Consider the following 18,800-nt stretch of genomic DNA (forward strand, 5'->3'; position numbering starts at 1 on the left):
GGGAATAAGGTGGAGGCTTTCTGGGACTGGCTGTCCATGTGGTAGTGCAGAGGTCTTGGGCACAGTTCCAGAGTGGGACTGGAGAGGTTCTGTTGTGGTAGGCGTCTAGGGTCTCTTAGGAACAGAGAGAACTCTCTCCATCATCTCAGTTGCGGAAGGACTCCAAAAAACCTGGAACTGTGCCGCCAGGGCTGAAGTCACTGGAGCAGACACCTCGTGGAATGAATGGGCCTCCCACTGTGAAGGGGGAGTCGGAGCCGTAATGTGAAAGGCCAAGGCCCAGAGGCAAGAGACCTTCAGAGTAGAAGTCGACCCTCTGGAACTGACCTCGACGTTATGTGTCTGAGACATAATCAGAACCAAAGCAGCAGAAGCTGAACAAATCAAGGAGAGTGCCGGAGGCAAAGAAGAAGTTTCTACTGGCTCGGACACCCTGGCACCAGGACCCAACAGAACAGACAACTCTGAAACTGAAGGGCAAATCAGAGAAGGAGCTACTGGCTGGAATGGGGAGACCCTCATGGAACCAGATGCAGACGGGGTGGAGAGAAGCCCCATCTGGATCTGTGTCTTGAGAAACTGCCTCATAAGTTTACCCACATCCCTATAGGACAGGCTCCGGGAAGACCTAGACAAAGCTGAGGAGGAAGGATGGTAAGATCTCCACAGGGAATGGAGCTGAGATCTTCCAGGAGGTACCGGCAGAGAAAACCCAGGCTCTGACACAGCTGGAGCTGATGCCGGCAGAACACCACTCAGCCCCGTAGCCTCTGAGCAGGAATGGGGAGGAGGAGATGAGAGAGCACAGAGCCAAGCGTGCTGGCTCTGAAGACTTTGCCTTCTTCCATGAAGTTTCTGAGGAGGAATGCAAGGGCATAAGTCTCCTAGACTCCTAGATATTTTGGGGCTTCTTAGCCAGGGGTTGAGCCGCTGATGAGGAAGAAGCCCCTGAGGTGGCAGAAGGAGGAAGCCAAGTGGAGAGGCCCCAAACAATAGATGCACTCCCTGTTGGCATCAGATAAAAGAATGTTCTGCCCACAGGAAGTGCACTTCTTGAACCCCAAAGGCTTCTGATCAGCCATAGGGAGAGAAAAGGAAAGCCAAAGCAGAAGAAGAGAAAAAGTGCCAAAGAGGAAAGAGAAACTTTTTTTTTTATTTTAAACTAAAAAAAAGCCCGACAGACTGTGAGGATTAGACAGATAAAGAGAAGACAAAAGGGTAGGAGAAAAGCCAAAAATTTAGAAAAGCTCACCAAAAAAAAAAAAAAAACACTACGGAGAAACTCAAGCAGAACTCGCTGCTGAACAGGAAAATCAGAGAGTAAAGTAGAGTTATGCAAGCTCACGTTACCTATAACAGTAAAGGTCTTTCGGCTTTTCCCAGTTAGGGGTCGCCACAGTTGAACTTCGGTCCGCTAATGACCGGCAGTGAATTTTTACATTGTTGAGTTGCCAGCCCAACCTTCAAAGAAGGCACACCCACACACGCTCGCACCTACCTGCATGTCTTTTAATTCACTCGACCATGAGAAGGACATGCAGAATCCGCACAGAAGGCGCTCCAGCCAAGAATCGAACCGGAAAACCTCTTGCTCTGAGGCGACAACGCTAACCGCTTCACCACCCTGGCCCACTTTACCTATAACAGTACATGCTCGAATTCCTCACTGCCTCAGTGGCATTTGGGTTATCTGGTAAGGTAAACTACTACTGGCCAGCTTTCCAAAGCTCAGAGTTCCCTCCCTCTCTCTTTCAGCTGATTGGCTGAGCATATCCTGACAAGGAAGCCTACACAAGAGGTGAGTGTTCAGGCACTTTTTTTTTTCCAGAAAGGAGGAGAGGAAAGTAATAGTAGCCTAAAATTATCTAGAAGAGTAAATATGCAGCCAATCACAATACCATATAAAATCCAAATCAAACAACTGAATCTAAGATGTTGAAAATCACCTCAACTATATACAATCTGGGGGATGGCAGCTGAGTGCTTCCACTAAATCAGTGAAGAATTCAAACTTTTAAAGTTACAGACAATTAGGACGTACACAACCGTACTATGTTCATCATTTCCACTGCCTCACTGGCATTTTGGATAGATTCCCAAAGTTTACCCTACCTGGAATGTGGAAGAATAAGGATCCAGGAGCCCCCAGAGAATGGTCCTAGCAAAGCCTGCTCTGGACCTTGAAAAAGAATCCAATTTGTAATGTTTTGTGAAGGTATGAACAGAAGATCAGGTTGCCACCTCTAGAATGCTTCTAGAGTCCTATTACAATATGCCTCTGAAGAGGATAAGGCCCTAGTTGAGTGAGCCTTAACCTTGCTTGGAAGAAATATACCATGGTGGGAGTAATAGAAAACAATTGCAGAGGTCAATTATCATACAACAGTTTGCTTAGAGACAGGTTGACCTTTCTTAGCCCCTGTATAGGAGACTGCTCAACATTCCTAAAGGGCTTTGTTCTGTCAAGATAGTACCCGAGTTGCCTGTGTACATCCAAGGTATGTAGAATATTTTTCTCCCTTCTTTTTTGGATCAGGACAGAAAACTGTGAGATGGATGGCTTGAATCAGGGGAAATTCAGAAGTGACTTTAGGCATGAATGATGGATTAGTATTTAACACTAACTCTGTCCTTGTGAAAAATCATACATGTTTGGCCCACCATGAGAGCTTATAGCCCAGAGACTCACCTTACAGATGTCACAGCAATGAGTAAACCAGTCTCCCAAGTAATAAACCATAAACCATCCTAGGAGGCAGGTCAGTTTTCAAGAACAAAGCTGAGATTTCAGAGAGGTGGACGTTGCTTTAGAGGGGTTCTCACATGCAACACTCCTTTCATAAACTGTTTGACCACAAAAAGAAGCAAAAGAGGGAGATCCACAGTCAGACAAGCTGAGATGACCACAAGATGCACTTTGGTAGAAACATATGATAAATTACCTCGAAGTAGCTCATACAAATATTCCAAACCATAGGGGTTGAAACCCTTTTGGGACCTCTATTATTGGCTAGGTATCACCTAGAAAAACCTCTTCCACTTGTAAATGTAACATTTTCTAGTTGCATTTTTCTTGCCTAAAAGACCTGCTGCACGTCCTCATGAAATAAGTACCTGAAAGGCATCAAAACAGACTCAGTTGGAATTGCTCAAAGCTGGTGTATACCATTCACCATTGATGCTGTGTGAGAAGATTCAGTCTGTGAAGAGGCTTGTGGTAATTGCCCTTTTCTTATTCCATTATAAAGGAAATCCAATTTTGCATGGGTCAAAAGGGGTTTACTAAAATTATCTCTGGTGTTTCTTTCTGAATCTTTAGAAGTACCTTGAGAATCAATTCAAGGGTATAAATGCATACAGGAACAATCCCAACCATGGGAATGATGGCTCTTCTTCATTCCAAGCATGGCTGCAAGGAAGTCTTAAATAGGATTTTTTCAGTTGTCAGTTTTGAAAGGAGGTGAACAGGTCAGCTTGACATGTTCCCCACATCTGGATCAAGTTGTGAAAGACCTCTACAGGGTCTGTCTAGGAAATGCTTAGTCTGTCTCCCAATGTGTTTTGCTCTGATGGAATGTACAGGGCCTGCAGAGTCAGAGAATGCTGCACAATCAGTTCCTAGGTCACCACTGCTAACTGGCAAAAGAGGGTATGACCTTGTACTCCGTTGCTTGCTCAGGTACCATGCCACAGTAATGTTGTCTGCGACCACTAAAAGAGGACCCAGAGTCCATTAAAGGTGAAGAACTTTTAAGGCCTGCATGAATCACTGCAAACATCTTTTTTATATTTATGTATTTTGGCATGTCCTGAGGACTCCGCAAGCCTTACACTTGAATTCTCATAGACAATGTTCCCCACATAAAATCTGAAGAGTCCTGGATTCAAAAATGGTTGATTCCTCCACCACTGCTATTCCTGCTTCACAAATCTCAGTACTGGCACCTGGAAATTCAATGGATGAAGGTGCTGGGTCCAACAATTCTTTCACTACCACTGAATTTTTCTCATGTGTAATCTGGCTAATGTTATCATGAGGATCACTGATGCCATGTGGTGTAGAATTTTGAGTAACACTCTCTCTTTCTCTTGCTGAGGCCACATCTAATCAGCTGTCACAGGAAGACAGAGAGAGAGAGAGAGAAAGAGAGGGTGGGGGGGTCTGAGCTTTTGAAAGCTGCTCAAGTACTTTGCTACCTTGGCAGATAACTCATAATGCCACTGAAACAGTGGGAATGATGAACATCTTTTTAGAAAAGAGAGAAAAAGACACAATTTGGTACAGGACAGAACCGAGAAGCACTACATCTTCCACTATAACAAACATATCTAAAACTGAAGCTCCAAGGAGATGAAAATGCTAAAAAGGACCTTCATTCTTTAGTTCCCATTCATGGATCTCTCAGGTGCTCCTGCATAGCAGGACTATAAACAAGTTGTGTGATTTGGAAGTATATTCACCTTTAACTTAGCACACTGTCTAATTCCATATGCCTCTCCTATCCAAATAAAGAGAAGTGAATCTCCTCCTATTTTTGCTATAATAAATAAAAGGCATGTTGTTCTTTGTGACAAACTGTCTGGCTTATGGATGGCACACCTTACAGTTTTAAAGCTTCTGAAAAGCTAGGAAAAATGCCCTCACTACAAGGACACAGATACATTTTACTGTAGAGCTGGGATCAATGGACCCAAACTAGTCACATCTTGAAACATTGTAGACAAAGAACCATGAAGATTTGAACAAGGTTTTTGAGCCATTATACCCAGACAGTCAACAAGCAGAATCAATTCAGTCTGGATTATGTCCTTAAAGTATACAAAGCACTGCTTCCTGAGGAAACGATGGGAAATTATCAGATGGATGCAACCAAAGGTACTGATATGGATGTGACTGCCATCTTACTTTAAATTCTTAAAAAATAAATAAGAAGATAAATAATAACAAAAAGTGAAAAGTCCTACAGCATAAAATGGTCATCTGGATCAAACAGTTCACTGAAGGATTAGTGCCTACTCTTAGGAAGAATCTGCCCTGTGTATAATTACAGAGCTGGAGAAAGTGAGAGAGAGAACTCTACTAGGAAAGACCGTGACTGTAATTTCTGAATAGTAACTGTCAGCCCGACAGTAAACTGTACTTAAGCAAGAGCATAACACCAACATTTCAGCTGTCCAACTAGAAGAAAAAAAACATCCTTTCCATTATAGACAGATCCTGGTTACAGTTAAGCATTCTGTGAAAACATCTGCATAACAAAAATGAGTAGAAAAGGATAAGGTATGGATTTTAAATTTCCTAACCATGCATCACTACAGGAAAACACTAGTTACAAAGGCACCAACTGTTCCTAGGTTGCCAACTAGTTGGTCCTAGATATTACTCCATTAGGATTATAAACAACAGCCCCACAGCACAAGCAACAACTGGTGGTGCTCCCTCAGGAGTCAGATTTAATGGCTTGTATGAAAGGTATGAACAGCACATGTTCACTGAGCATGCAGGAGTCATAGTCATAGGAGTCATAGGTAATTACTACGCTAACTGTTCTTGCGAGTCATTGTAAGCCTAGCCAATTATCCCTTGTGAGACTCAAACCCTGCACCTTGTGTTTGTAAGGCAAACACCTTAACCATTAGGCCACTCTCCCAACCCTACCAGGCAGTAGCATAGATGGCAAAATAGGTGCTGCAGTCACCTTTTCGCAACACCATCTTGATTTTCAGTTTTAGATATACAAATGTGTATATATATATATATATATATATATATATATATATATATATATATGTGTGTGTGTGTGTGTGTGTGTGTGTGTATATATATATATATATATATATATATATATACACACACACATAGTGTATGTGTATATATATATATATATATATATATATATATAGTGCATGGATGTGCATATATATATATATATATATATATATATATATATATATATATATATATATATATACACACACACACACACACATACATACATACATACATACATATACAAACATGTAAGCCACAGATTTAATCGAAAGGTTTTCGGTTGACATCTGTTTAGGTGACAAAATTTGGATGACTGTGCAGATGGTCAGCAGGTATATGAGGCCGTACTATTCTCAGTGTTGGGGAATATATCCTTTCCCTGATACTGTATGATCTCAGAGATGGTTATTCCTAGACTGTACTGAAGACATTAGTCAAATCGATGGAGAACGTAAACCATAACAAAACCTTATTTAATTGATTCAGTTTATAAGGATGTGCATATAGTGAGTGATGGAAAAGAAATGTGGAAAGAAAAGCAAACCCATTCCAACACAAGCTTCAATGTTTATAACTGTAAAGCAGCTGTATAAGTTGCCTAGTAAAAAAAGCAGTGCCTTTAGGGTGAGAGTTACCTGATGGTTGGAAGAGTTCAGTTTAAGACTGTCTGGTAAAATGAACTGTATCTGAGATGAACTTTAATGAAAATTATGAAGAAGATGGGAATGGCATGCTCTTACCTTTCCTCTTTAGATATTCTGCCACAAGTGCTGCTACATGGACATAACACATCGCTGCCTGTAAAGAACAACAACAGAGAGAATAAAGAGCCACACTTATCCTAGTGCATTACTACTTCACATTTATATGACTGCCATGTTCCTTTAGTGTGAGTGAGCACTTCTCAAAAGGAAATGTAATATTAACTTGTCCAGAGGACCACAGTAGCACCATGGCAGTTAAATGCAATGCTCTGCATTACAGGTTATAGAAAACAATTCTTAACACTTTCCATACCAGTTAACAGTTCTTTAACTGCACAACCAACATTCTGCTACATTTTGACATTTTATGTTATACTATAATCATGCCAGCACATATGTAAATGATCATAGTCATTATCAGCATGCGCTGCTCCCCCCAGTCTCACTAAAAATTTGTATATAATATATGACAAGCTTCCCCACTGATTCTTCTCATGAACCTCATGGAGTACAATTTCTAATGCATACCTCTCAACTGTCTGGAATTTCATAGATTATCCAAATTTTTGCATCAGAATTTTGGTCTGTTCCTCATACAATATGTGGCTTTTAGGCAAATCAGGACTGAAGTCACTATGACATACATTTGAGTTTCAGACTTCATAGCCTTCAGAATATGCATACTAACAGAAACCCTGTTATTCAAACAACTTTCTAAGCTTATAAAAGCAATATTTAAAATCAGTCCCTGTTTTTGGGCCTTTGTCCCCCATTACTCAAGCTTTGTCTATATTTCTTGGCTTAAGAGATTGAGAGGCATGTTCTGATGTCTTGCAATGCTGTACAATGTGGAAAACAGTAACAATTGCTTAAGGAAAGCACTCAGTCCTTGCAGGTTCAAGAATATCCCTGAAGCCCTCATTTACTCAAAGCAATTCTGAATATATAAATGTCAAGAAAAGCAAAAGGGAAGGTAGATAAATAAACCAATTTCCTAATTCCTTTAATGTCACATTAATGACGCTGGGTAAAACAAGTTCATTTAAATCTTAGAGGTGAAACACTTCCTGTACTATTCACCACCAGTGTACTCTACAGAACAAGACTGTAGTAACAGACATTCTGCAGAAAAAAATAATTTGCCTTCATTCTATTGTCACTATAATTACACCCCGTTTATTAGCACCATTACTGTATGAACTGAAACAATGGCTGTTGCTAATAAACCTTTCAGCCTGAATACTGTAAATTATTTCACTCTTTTAGTCTGTAAATGGATACTCAGCATGTTCAGGGCCGGTGTTAACATTCTGGGGGCCCCCAGCAAATGTTTTGTTCAGGGGGCCCCTAGGCACTTCCATCAGAGTATCACCCTGTCACTGCTACCCCTCAAACAGCCTTTTAGTTCATACTACAAACGTTTATGAGTACTATGTACAGAATGACCTGTAGCTGTAATGCACTTACAGTACAACAGGTCTATGAATCACCCTGTGTTCACCCATCTCGGAGAGACATTCACAGTTACTGGTATTTTAGTTACAACAATGATACATTATAGCAAGTCTATGTATGGGTGTGGACTTGGGTGAAATGCTGTCTATATACTCTAAACTATATTTTATTTTATTTTTTTTACACAATCTTTTCATCCAATGATGTCTTGAACAGAAATTATGATTAAGGACAGAAATTCATTGTTATGTTCAACATTAGCTTTCCTTGCATCCTTTCAACTCACCTTTCTAGACCAAGACAGCACAGTAAAAACCATTTATGAAATATCCCAGTTAAGCCAGGGTCCAAGAAGCCACATTATTATAGCTGTTCTGGGATACATTTTAGAGCATTTTTTTTTCAATCTTTAATCCAATGGTTTCCTAAACGAAAACCATGAGTAGGAAAAGAATTTCAGTCTTTTTTTATTTCAAGGAAGACAAGTTGTGCTCAAGGCTTAATATTCAAAGATGAAAAAATAGCAGCTCACAACATATGCCATTTGTTGTTTGGATACATAGGTCCAATCTGTCATAGAAAGTGAATAACTGGGAGTCCGAATTCATTTTTAAAAATGCTCATGTCTCTAACGTTCTAGCTTACTATACCAGATATTTGGATGACATATTTGCTCTACTAAAGGGTGATGAAAAAATGGGTGCAGACTTGTTACAAACCTTTAACAAGACAACAGACTTTTTACAATTTACCTCTAATTTTAGCTCAGATTCTATAGCCTATTTAGACATCTGGCTTACTAAGAATTGAGTACTGAATTGTTATACAGCTAAAATATTTAGAAAAAAGACTTATTCAAACACAGTTCTGCATTTCACTAGTTGTCACCCTTTTTACCAAAAAAAAGGGCAGTTATTAAGGGACAACTAGTTAGGGCCTCACGCATCATTTCTATTGATGGTGACTTTTACGATGAATGCTTGTTCCTTAAAAAATTGTTCCTTCACCGGGGGTATCCTGAGCCTTTGTTGGAAGCTCTTATTGACGAAGTTACTAGTAAGAGAGAAAACCGTGTCTTTAAGCCAATATTGGCCCCTAAGATCTTGGAACAGGTTAGTGTACTCAATTTTGAAACCATGGAATCACCTCAACATGGCACAACGGTGTCACACAGGATACAATCACCATGTAGTGGTTTTATAACCACATTTTGTACACATAGCCCCTTTTGAGTAAAAATAATAAAGAAAAACTGGCAAATTTTTAGATGTAATCAGACCTTACTTGATAAGTTTGGGGATTCACCTAACATAGTGTACAAATGGGGCAGAAATTTGAAGGATTTGTTAGAAAAACAGTCCCATAACCCCTTCAGAGTAGGAAGAATGCCCAAATGTGAAAATTGTAATTTTTGTAAATTTATTGATACTACAAACTCCTTTTCGATACTTGGTCAGAAATATAGACTAAAGGTAAGGTTTGATTGCAATTCTAGAGGTATAGTTTATTTAGCTAGATGTATGCATTGCCCTGCATTTTATGTAGGGAAAATGGAGCGTAGACTCCGCGATAGGGTGTACGAGCACTTGTATCCAATCAGTCGCAATAAGCCTGATAATGCTTTGGCTAAACACATTAATTTGAATACAGATCACAAGTTAAAATTTTTGGTGATCGACAAAGTCGGGGGTAATAATAGAGGAGGTCCCTTAACGTTCAAACTTGAAGAGTTAGAACTTATATGGCAAATCAAGCTTGATGCAAGTAATGTCCCAGGCTTGAATTAAACTAATTCTATTAGTAGTGTTTTAAAATTGAAGAGCTTGCAGAGGTAAAGGAACCATCTCGATTTAATTTTATTATTGAAAGCTCTTTTATGTTTGTATTTTTATTCTTCTCACACTTTTTATATATTTTATCTTATATGTCAAGTTAATTTGTTCTGCTTATATGTGGTTATTTGACCTTGTTCCTAAAGACCAATTATAAGTAATGTACTTTACAAGTTTAGATTTTTCCTTATTCACTTTTTATGACAGTGTACCTTTAAACAGTTAAAGTTTTGATTGTCCCGTGGTTCTTGGTGTTAGTAACTATTTAAATGTGTTAGTAGTTTGGTTTTATCACTTCTGAAGAAGTCTGCATTGGTAGCAGACGAAAAGTGCTTTAAGTGACGTTTGTTGTGAATTTATTAAACCTCTGTGTGGAAGCTGCTGTGTTTGGGACTTGTCTTTTCTGTTTTAAAAGTTTCCCATGCCTCTCTGTTTAAATAGTTAGTATGGTGTCTGGTCCCTCTCGCAGTCGGAGCCTTTTCACACAGGAAGGTTCTAATAATGATGGTATAGATACTGTTACAGTACCTGGGTATCCAACTGCAGATGGAAATGCTTGTTTCTTGAACAAAGATGCCTTCTTACTTTTTACAACGAAACTTGAGTCTCTGTGCTCGAGACTCGAACAGCTAGACCAGAACCAGCGGACATTACAATTTATTGTCTCCGGCCAATCACGCTTGCCGCATATGCAGCGTTTCGTTTCCTCAAACCAAGAGGAAACTGATAAAGAAAATGGTAACCATCGTCCTATACCCTATAGTGTACAGGGTGCTGAGAATGTGCTGTCAACTGGGCAGTTGGCACAGCAGGGAGCTGTTGATAACGGCGAACAGCCGGTTGCAATCTTTCCACCTCTAATACAGAATGCAATTGAGGGAATCGATGGGCAGCCGAGTTTGGTAGTGAACCAGCCGCCTAACCAGCTACTACTAGAGCCTCCTCAGGAAACCACTGATGCTGAAATGAATTGGAACGTTAACTTATCTACTAGCCGGCAAGAAAAGTTCACAGATGTACCGAACAGGACTAGCGACTTAACGGTGTTGTCAACTTGGATTTCAGATACATTTGATGGTACTCAAACAACGGGGGTTAATTATGAATTTAATACCTCTAGTATTGTTAATAACCTTAAAACTTTGGATGTTTATTTACTGAAATTAAAGAAAACGCAATTAGAAATTGCGTACTTTAAAGAAAATTTAGCACGGAAAATCATTCCTAAGGGCCTGCGCAGAACCCAATACACTACGAGTCTTATGAAGGACTCTCCTTTTTTCACTGAACTCATCCAAATGTAGGATAGACAAGGGTTTGAACTCATGGAATTGATGATAAAACATTATTCTCTATTGGTTAAAGATATAACAGTTGCAGTGGTTGACTTGGATAAAAAAGTGCTCAATGACTTGGAGTTTGCTAGGTATAAATATGAGTACAGCAGAATATTCTCCAGCATTGAGCAGCATATGGGTAAACTTGAAAATAACAAAAATAAAAAACTTGAACGTGACAGTAAGGCCTACAGCCAAGGTACAGCATATCCGTCACCCCCTCCTGCACAGGTATGGCAGTCTGGTAACTATTTTAGTTTACACCAAGAGTCACAACTGAACAGTCACAACAGGTACCTTTAGACAGTAACACCGTAATTAATAATATGGGCCAGTTGACTGCCAACAATGATTTAGGAGCTTTGGGTGGTTTTACACCCAAAGTAAGGAGAAGTGAGAGACTTCAAAAGGGCCCACGTCTGGTTTATAATTACAATAATAGACAGCAGGTTCATAACAATATTATAGATCAACAGGTTTTTCGGCATGTCAACCAAGCAGGGGCCAGACCCAAACAACAACAGAAGAACCAGTTCGTGAACAGGGGCAATCCCAGAACCAACAAGAAATTCCAGTAATGAATACAGAAGATTCCCCGAGTGAGGAAGATATATCCTCAACGGAGGTTTCTTCCGAATGTCTTTCCTGTAGCACTGTTTCGAGTTCTATCCTTAATGTTCTGGGGCCTGATGATGTTGACTTGGAGGTTTTACCTAACTGTTTTGAAAACAAAACTAACTCACAACTATGTACAACTGGTCCGAATATTGTTTGTAATAAGGATGATGACTTTAAAGTGTTTAATTTTTCTTCCAGTGTAATTTCTTGTGAGCTAGTGAATTTTTTGACTAAAGGTTATACATATGTACCACAACAGCGGTTTGATTTGGCTAAAACCATCACTGATTTAAAATTATTTACAAGGAAATTAAATTTCTAGATTTTGTTTGGTAATAATGTTAACTCAGAAGCATTACAAGTGTTCCGTACACCCAGTACATATAATCCCCCCCTCCACCCAGTCCTGCAGACGTTTGAGACATTATGCAAATTGGATTTAAGGCATATGATTAAATTTAAACCATCAACAAATGTGGACCCAAACACTAACAGCGTTGAGCGTGACTTTATAGAATATATCCACTCGCAGGATGTCCAAGTCTGCAAACCCGACAAAGGTGGTGGTTTGGTAATCTTCGACAACAGTGATAAATAGATATAATGCGCTGTCTTTTAGGTAATGAAGCATACCAAAGAAGTTCTAGGTCAGAAGTGAAAAAAGCATACAATCTTGCTAAAACATGTCTTAGTGACTTGTTTATTGAGAGTCGCATTGACCAGATCTTATTGAACTATATGACTACAGTATTTCCAGTCTATCCAGTCTTATTTGGTATTCCCAAAATTCATAAAAATCTGGTCGATCCACCTATGTGACCCTTAGTGGATGGACGGGGTTCCCCAACCTATGCCTGTGCAAAAGTGGTAGATGCAATGTTACAGAAATATGTTGCATTGGAGGAACAAATTTGTAAAGATTCTTGGTCCTTTTTAGCTAAAATAAATACCATAGATTTTGCTGAAAGTGACAATTTTTTGACAATTGATGTCAAAGATTTATATACTTGTATTCCTCATCAAAAATGCACAGAATGGGTAGCGTTTATGATGTTAAAGCATAAAGCTCCAAAGGGAGACGTCTCTTTAGTGATGGAGCTTCTTCACCTAGTTCTTAGTAATAATTTCTTTCTATTCAACAACCAATTTTACCTTCAAAAAGTGGGGTTAGCAGTGGGCTCCGCTTGTGGAGCCAGTGTGGCTAATTTGGTCATGGCCTACTGGGAATCCGAATTCATTTTTAAAAATGCTCATGTCTCTAACGTTCTAGCTTACTATACCAGATATTTGGATGACATATTTGTTTTACTAAAGGGTGATGAAAAAATGGGTGCAGACTTGTTAGAAACCTTTAACAAGACAACGGACTTTTTACAATTTACCTCTAATTTTAGCTCGGATTCTATAGCCTATTTAGACATCTGGCTTACTAAGAATAGAGTACTGAATTGTTATACAGCTAAAATTTTTAGAAAAAAGACTTATTCAAACACATTTCTGCATTTCACTAGTTGTCACCCTTTTTACCAAAAAAGGGCAGTTATTAAGGGACAACTAGTTAGGGCCTCACCCATCATTTCTATCGATGGTGACTTTTACAATGAATGCTTGTTCCTTAAAAAATTGTTCCTTCACCGGGGGTATCCTGAGCCTTTGTTGGAAGCTCTTATTGACGAAGTTACTAGTAAGAGAGAAAACCATGTGTTTAAGCCAATATTGGCCCCTAAGATCTTGGAACAGGTTAGTGTACTAAATTTTGAAACCATGGAATCACCTCAACATAGCACAATGGTGTCACACAGGATACAATCACCACGACGTGGTTTTATAACCACATTTTGTACACATAGCCCCTTTTGTGTAAAAATAATAAAGAAAAACTGGCAAATTTTTAGATGTAATCAGACCTTACTTGATAAGTTTAGGGATTCACCTAACATAGTATACAAACGGGGCAGAAATTTGAAGGATTTGTTAGAAAAACAGTGCCATAACCCCTTCAGAGTAGGAAGAATGTCCAAATGTGAAAACTGTAATTTTTGTAAATTTATTGATACTACAAACTCCTTTTCGATACTTGGTCATAAATATAGACTAAAGGAAAGGTTTGATTGCAATTCTAGAGGTATAGTTTATTTAGCTAGATGTATGCATTGCCCTGCATTTTATGTAGGGAAAATGGAGCGTAGACTCCGCGATAGGGTGTACGAGCACTTGTATCCAATCAGTCGCAATAAGCCTGATAATGCTTTGGCTAAACACATTAATTTGAATACAGATCATAAGTTTAAATTTTTGGTGATCGACAAAGTCGGGGGTAATAATGGAGGAGGTCCCTTAATGTTCAAACTTGAAGAGTTTGAACTTATATGGCAAATCAAGCTTGATGCAAGTAATGTCCCAGCCTTGAATGAAACTAATTCTATCAGTAGTGTTTTAAAACTGAAGAGCTTGCAGAGGTAAATAAACCATCTTGATTTAATTTTATTATTGAAAGCTCTTTTATTTTTGTATTTTTATTCTTCTCACATTTTTTATATATTTTATCTTATATGTCAAGTTGATTTGTTCTGCTTATATGTGGTTATTTGACCTTGTTCCTAAAGACCAATTATAAGTAATCTACTTTACAAGTTTAGATTTTTCCTTTTTCCTTATTCACTTTCTATGACAGTGTACCTTTAAACAGTTAAAGTTTTGATTGTCCCGTGGTTCTTAGTGTTACTATTTAAATGTGTTAGTAGTCTGGTTTTATCACTTCTGAAGAAGTCTGCATTGGTAGCAGACGAAAAGCGCTTTAAGTGACGTTTGTTTTGAATTTATTAAACCTCTGTGTGGAAGCTGCTGTGTTTGGGACTTGTCTTTTCTGTTTTAAAAGTTCCCCGTGCCTCTCAGTTTAAACTGACAATAAAGTTTACTTTGACTATTTCAACAAATGCACTTGTGTGTCTTGGACACCACATCCCTACTCAAAGGCTACTACCTCAATTGCTCGCACAGGGAAGAACCATGCTACAACTAATAGTGACCTTAATGCCAAAGGTCTTTAATGGAAAGAGCTATTAACTTAAACGTTTTGACTAGTCCTGCTCCTGCTCCTTCATAGGTTTCTATTTTTCTCTCTTGTTCTTTCCTGCTCCTTCTAAATCATAAAAAATAGAACGTAGACACATCTGAAACAAAAAGTTTAGAAGTGCATAATGATAGATGCTTCTTCAGATTACTTACAAAAGCAGGCTATGGAGAAAAAAAAAAGACCCAAGCCTGAAATTATCATAGAGGCGGATCTGCCTCTGGTACTGAACAGACAGATTATCACTACCCCTCTACAAGAACAATCCGTGACTTGCAAATGGCTTTAATTACATTACAAAGATAATAGTCAAAATGGCGCTTAAAAGAGGTTTCATGATGTGTGTAGGACTGTAAATAAGTCGCCTCCATTCTAAGAAAAAGGTAATGATGTCCAAACCAGAATAAATTCTATCTTTTATCATCACGTTCAAACAAGCATCTACATGTTCTTCATGTTTCGTTTCGTCCCTTAGTTGAATTATCTACAATCAACATTATAGATAATTGGGAGACTGGGACGAGGGAAGATACCTGATTCTAGGCAAGCTCTTAAATACATTAAGTGTGTATCCAATATCTGGGTGCCCAATGGGCAGATAATAAAGGATCAGACACTAATAACCTCTACCGGGATAGGCAGATAACCTCCCACCCTGATTTGATGTGTCTTATTGCTTAGCTAGTATTTTATCTATTGAATTACATACAAACTGACATTTAAAGTTTTTTATCTGCCAGAAATTGGACAGGTTTGATCAGTGCACTACTCCAATACATAAAAGGATAAATAAATGACAGGATTCATTTTAGTGGATTTATATTAAATGCCTTCGGCAAGGTCAAGATAAGCAGTGTAAACCATCAATTCTTAGTCATTCATTACTGTTACCTCTTTAAAAATTCAAAAGTGCAGTTGTGTAGATGACTTATCATAATCATAGACATTTAAATAAATTGGTATTGCTGTACTGAGTCTTGGGACGTCATGTCATGAGCAGACCAATGCTGACTCAAATATCAGAGTCTTTCACCATCCCCCTGACGATGAATGTCTTTGGACATCTGACGTCAGGACACTGGGAGTATAAGAGGTACATTTATCAGCACAACCTTCAGGTCTTTCTTGTCTGAGTTCCTCAAAGTCCAATGGCCCTGAGTCAGAGCACAGCCTGCCCAAGTAGCCCTCCTAATGGAAGCAGGACTATTCGACCCAAGACTTTTTGTTCCAGGACAGTTTGACCCCAATACATTTCTATACAATTTCATGTATTAATTTATATGTAATGTATATGTGATTTTTTAGTGGACAGTTCGACCCCAGACTATTTGACCCCAGACTGTTTGACCCCAAAGATATTCTAGTAAGTATTGGTACTTTCCATTAATGGGGCAACAGCTTTTTTGGCCTCATTTTAATGTTTTCCTCGTCGTGCAACTGATCAAGCTAGTTGTGTTTGCATACGTCTCTTTACTACATTGTTTTGAATAATAGTAAATGTGAGTACTCTGTTTCTAATTAGACAAATGAAAAGAAGCTGCATTGAATAGTTATGCAACCATGAAAGTCTCTGGTGTGTTTTAAAATCGACATTAGGACTCACGTGTGAAGCAATACAAATGGAATTTGTTATTTTAAGTACTTCTCCTTGAAGTCATCGGGCAAATGTCTGCTTGGCTGGTTATAAATTCCTACACAGGGAAAATCGGTGCAGACTCCTGATCATCATATGGCACTTAAAAAAAAGCTTAAATGCAAATGATGACATATGCCAACTTCACTCCAACCGTAATCATCACCTTCAGTGAACTCTATTGCTTGCCTTACGTGTTCAGTACACAATGCAGTGACTATTTAGCCTTGCATGATTTATCCCGTCTCTCTGTGATCTAAAAAAAAAAAAAGTTTTGATAGAGTTTGACATAACCTTTATTACTTATTACATCTGTTTTGTATTACATAATTGTATAATTTTATATGTAGGGTATAGGTTCATAGGTTAGTACTAGACTAACTGTCCTTGCAAGCCTAGCCAATTATCCCTTGTGAGACTCAAACCTTGCACCTTGTGTTTGTAAGGCAAACGCCTTAACCATTAGGCCATCTTCCCAACCCCTTATACCTGAATGTTATTACTAGGGCATATTTTAAAATGAGACGTGAAGATGTTAGGCAGCACAAGAAGAAGGGCTGTCACGTGTCAATAGTCTTTAGGGAGTGCAGAAAGGAAATGTCAAGCAAATGCCTCCTTGTGGCCATTTTTCAATTAATGCAGATCACAATGATCAAAAATCAGACTGATCTAAAGAAATACAGTTACACACTACTCGGGGCTTTTAAGTAGCAATTCGGTTTTCTTGACGGTGGAGTCATCTTCTTACAACCCTGTCATTCATACATATTAAATAGAAAATACAGGCACGCTGAATTTCATCACACTAATTCATAATTTCCTTTCAGAACACAGACATTTCGCTTCTGTTGATTTCTTGGCTACCGGATATGTATGCAAATACTGAGAATGAACGACAAAAAGCAATTGCCCCAATTTTTTTGTAATGTTTTGTTCGGGTCCAACTGTCCAGGGTTAAATAGGTCAGGGGTGAATCGTCCAGGGGTGAATCGGCGGGGTCAAAACGTCACATACCCCTCCTGACAGCAAGGAAACCAGGGCTAAAGAAGTAGAGGGAAGTAGGTGTGGAGATGAGTGGAAAGAGGGGAACCCACCCTAACCCTACGGAAAAGAAAAAAGGGGAATGAGTGTGAGAATGGGTACTGCAGCACTGCTCTACTGGAACATCTACAATTATGTAAGTTGTACTATGTTCACTGTACTCAATGTTGCAGCACTGAGTCTTGAGAAAATGGCCAAAGCTTATTGTTGGGGTTGGAAGGAGCTTTTATCTGGGGACAGTAGGCACTGCTCTAGCCACTGAAATGGCACCAAGATGGCAGTGCTTGGTGAAGGTGTACAGACCAGGCTGCTTCTACTACAGTCTTAGTGGGAGCTCATTTAACAAATGATGTGATGGTGGCTTTTGCTCTAACAGAGTCGGTTTTAACCCTGCCAGACAGTTATTTACCATGCTGGGAAGTAACAAAAGGATATCCAGTTCATAATCTATTTGGAACTGGTTTGCCTGCCTTCTGGTTTTCCATGTTTGCCTTCTGAAAGGCTACCAAAAGCTGGTCTGATCTGTCTGGAAAATGTGTTCTGATAAGAGAAGATTGTCCTGATCAGGTATGCCGGAGGCTGTGGATGTGACCAAGAGCTGCTGTGTCAGGAGTCAAAGTTCCAATGTTAGTCTGTATAAGGAGGTAGGAATGAGTGTCCCCTGTTTGTGTACCACATGACTGTGGTCTTGTCCGTTAGAACCTTTATGGTCCCAAGAATAATTTTTTCTTGAAAACGTTTTAATGCCAGAATAAGTGCCATCATATCTGTAGATCAATGTGTGTGCATGTGCCTTTAAGAAGCTATCCAAGGGCTTGCACAAGTGTAGAAATACTGAGCATGTGCAAGCCTGACTCCCATTTTGTAGTAAGCTGTTGAGATGTAAGCATGTACGTATGTAAGGTCTATCTGTTAGCTAGCCTGTATTTTATGATGCTTCTATCCATCCTGATGTTTCTATGTAGTAAAGCACCTAAACGAAATACCCCGCCTGCTTGTCATCTATGATACAGAAGGATGAACGACATGGTATCAGAAGCGGCATGTCTAAAGGGCATGAAGTTAGAGATGGCAGGGTGAAAAACAACTTAAGGCACTTGCTTGGAACTGGAGGAATATATAGCAATGAATCAAGCCTACAATGTGCATACTTCACAAAACAGGTCAGAAACAAATTTCAAATATTAAAACTTGCTCAGCATTATTTCTTACTCGTAAAATATGAAACGTGGCATAAAGAACGTTCTAAATGATATTCGTATAAACCAATATGTATTAAGGAAAGAGTTATCAGAAGTGAATAAAGTGTTTGCATGTTTGTGTGATGTTACAGT

At 39.0% G+C, this 18,800-nt stretch overlaps 1 protein-coding gene across 10 annotated transcripts in view; it reads right to left on the reverse strand.

Moving 5' to 3' along the window:
* DOCK9 (dedicator of cytokinesis 9) overlaps nucleotides 1-18,800 on the reverse strand; it is a 2,508,686-nt gene that overhangs the window by 372,269 nt on the left and 2,117,617 nt on the right. For all 10 annotated transcript variants that reach the window (XM_044071294.1, XM_044071300.1, XM_044071298.1 and 7 more), the window contains exon 44: nucleotides 6,514-6,571. In XM_044071294.1, coding sequence (XP_043927229.1) covers nucleotides 6,514-6,571 — 58 coding nt within the window. The remainder of the gene's footprint in view (nucleotides 1-6,513; nucleotides 6,572-18,800) is intronic.

Source organism: Protopterus annectens, chromosome 5.part0, assembly GCF_019279795.1.
Source record: "Protopterus annectens isolate FY-2018-M chromosome 5.part0, PAN1.0, whole genome shotgun sequence".
Classification (NCBI taxonomy): domain Eukaryota; kingdom Metazoa; phylum Chordata; order Ceratodontiformes; family Protopteridae; genus Protopterus; species Protopterus annectens.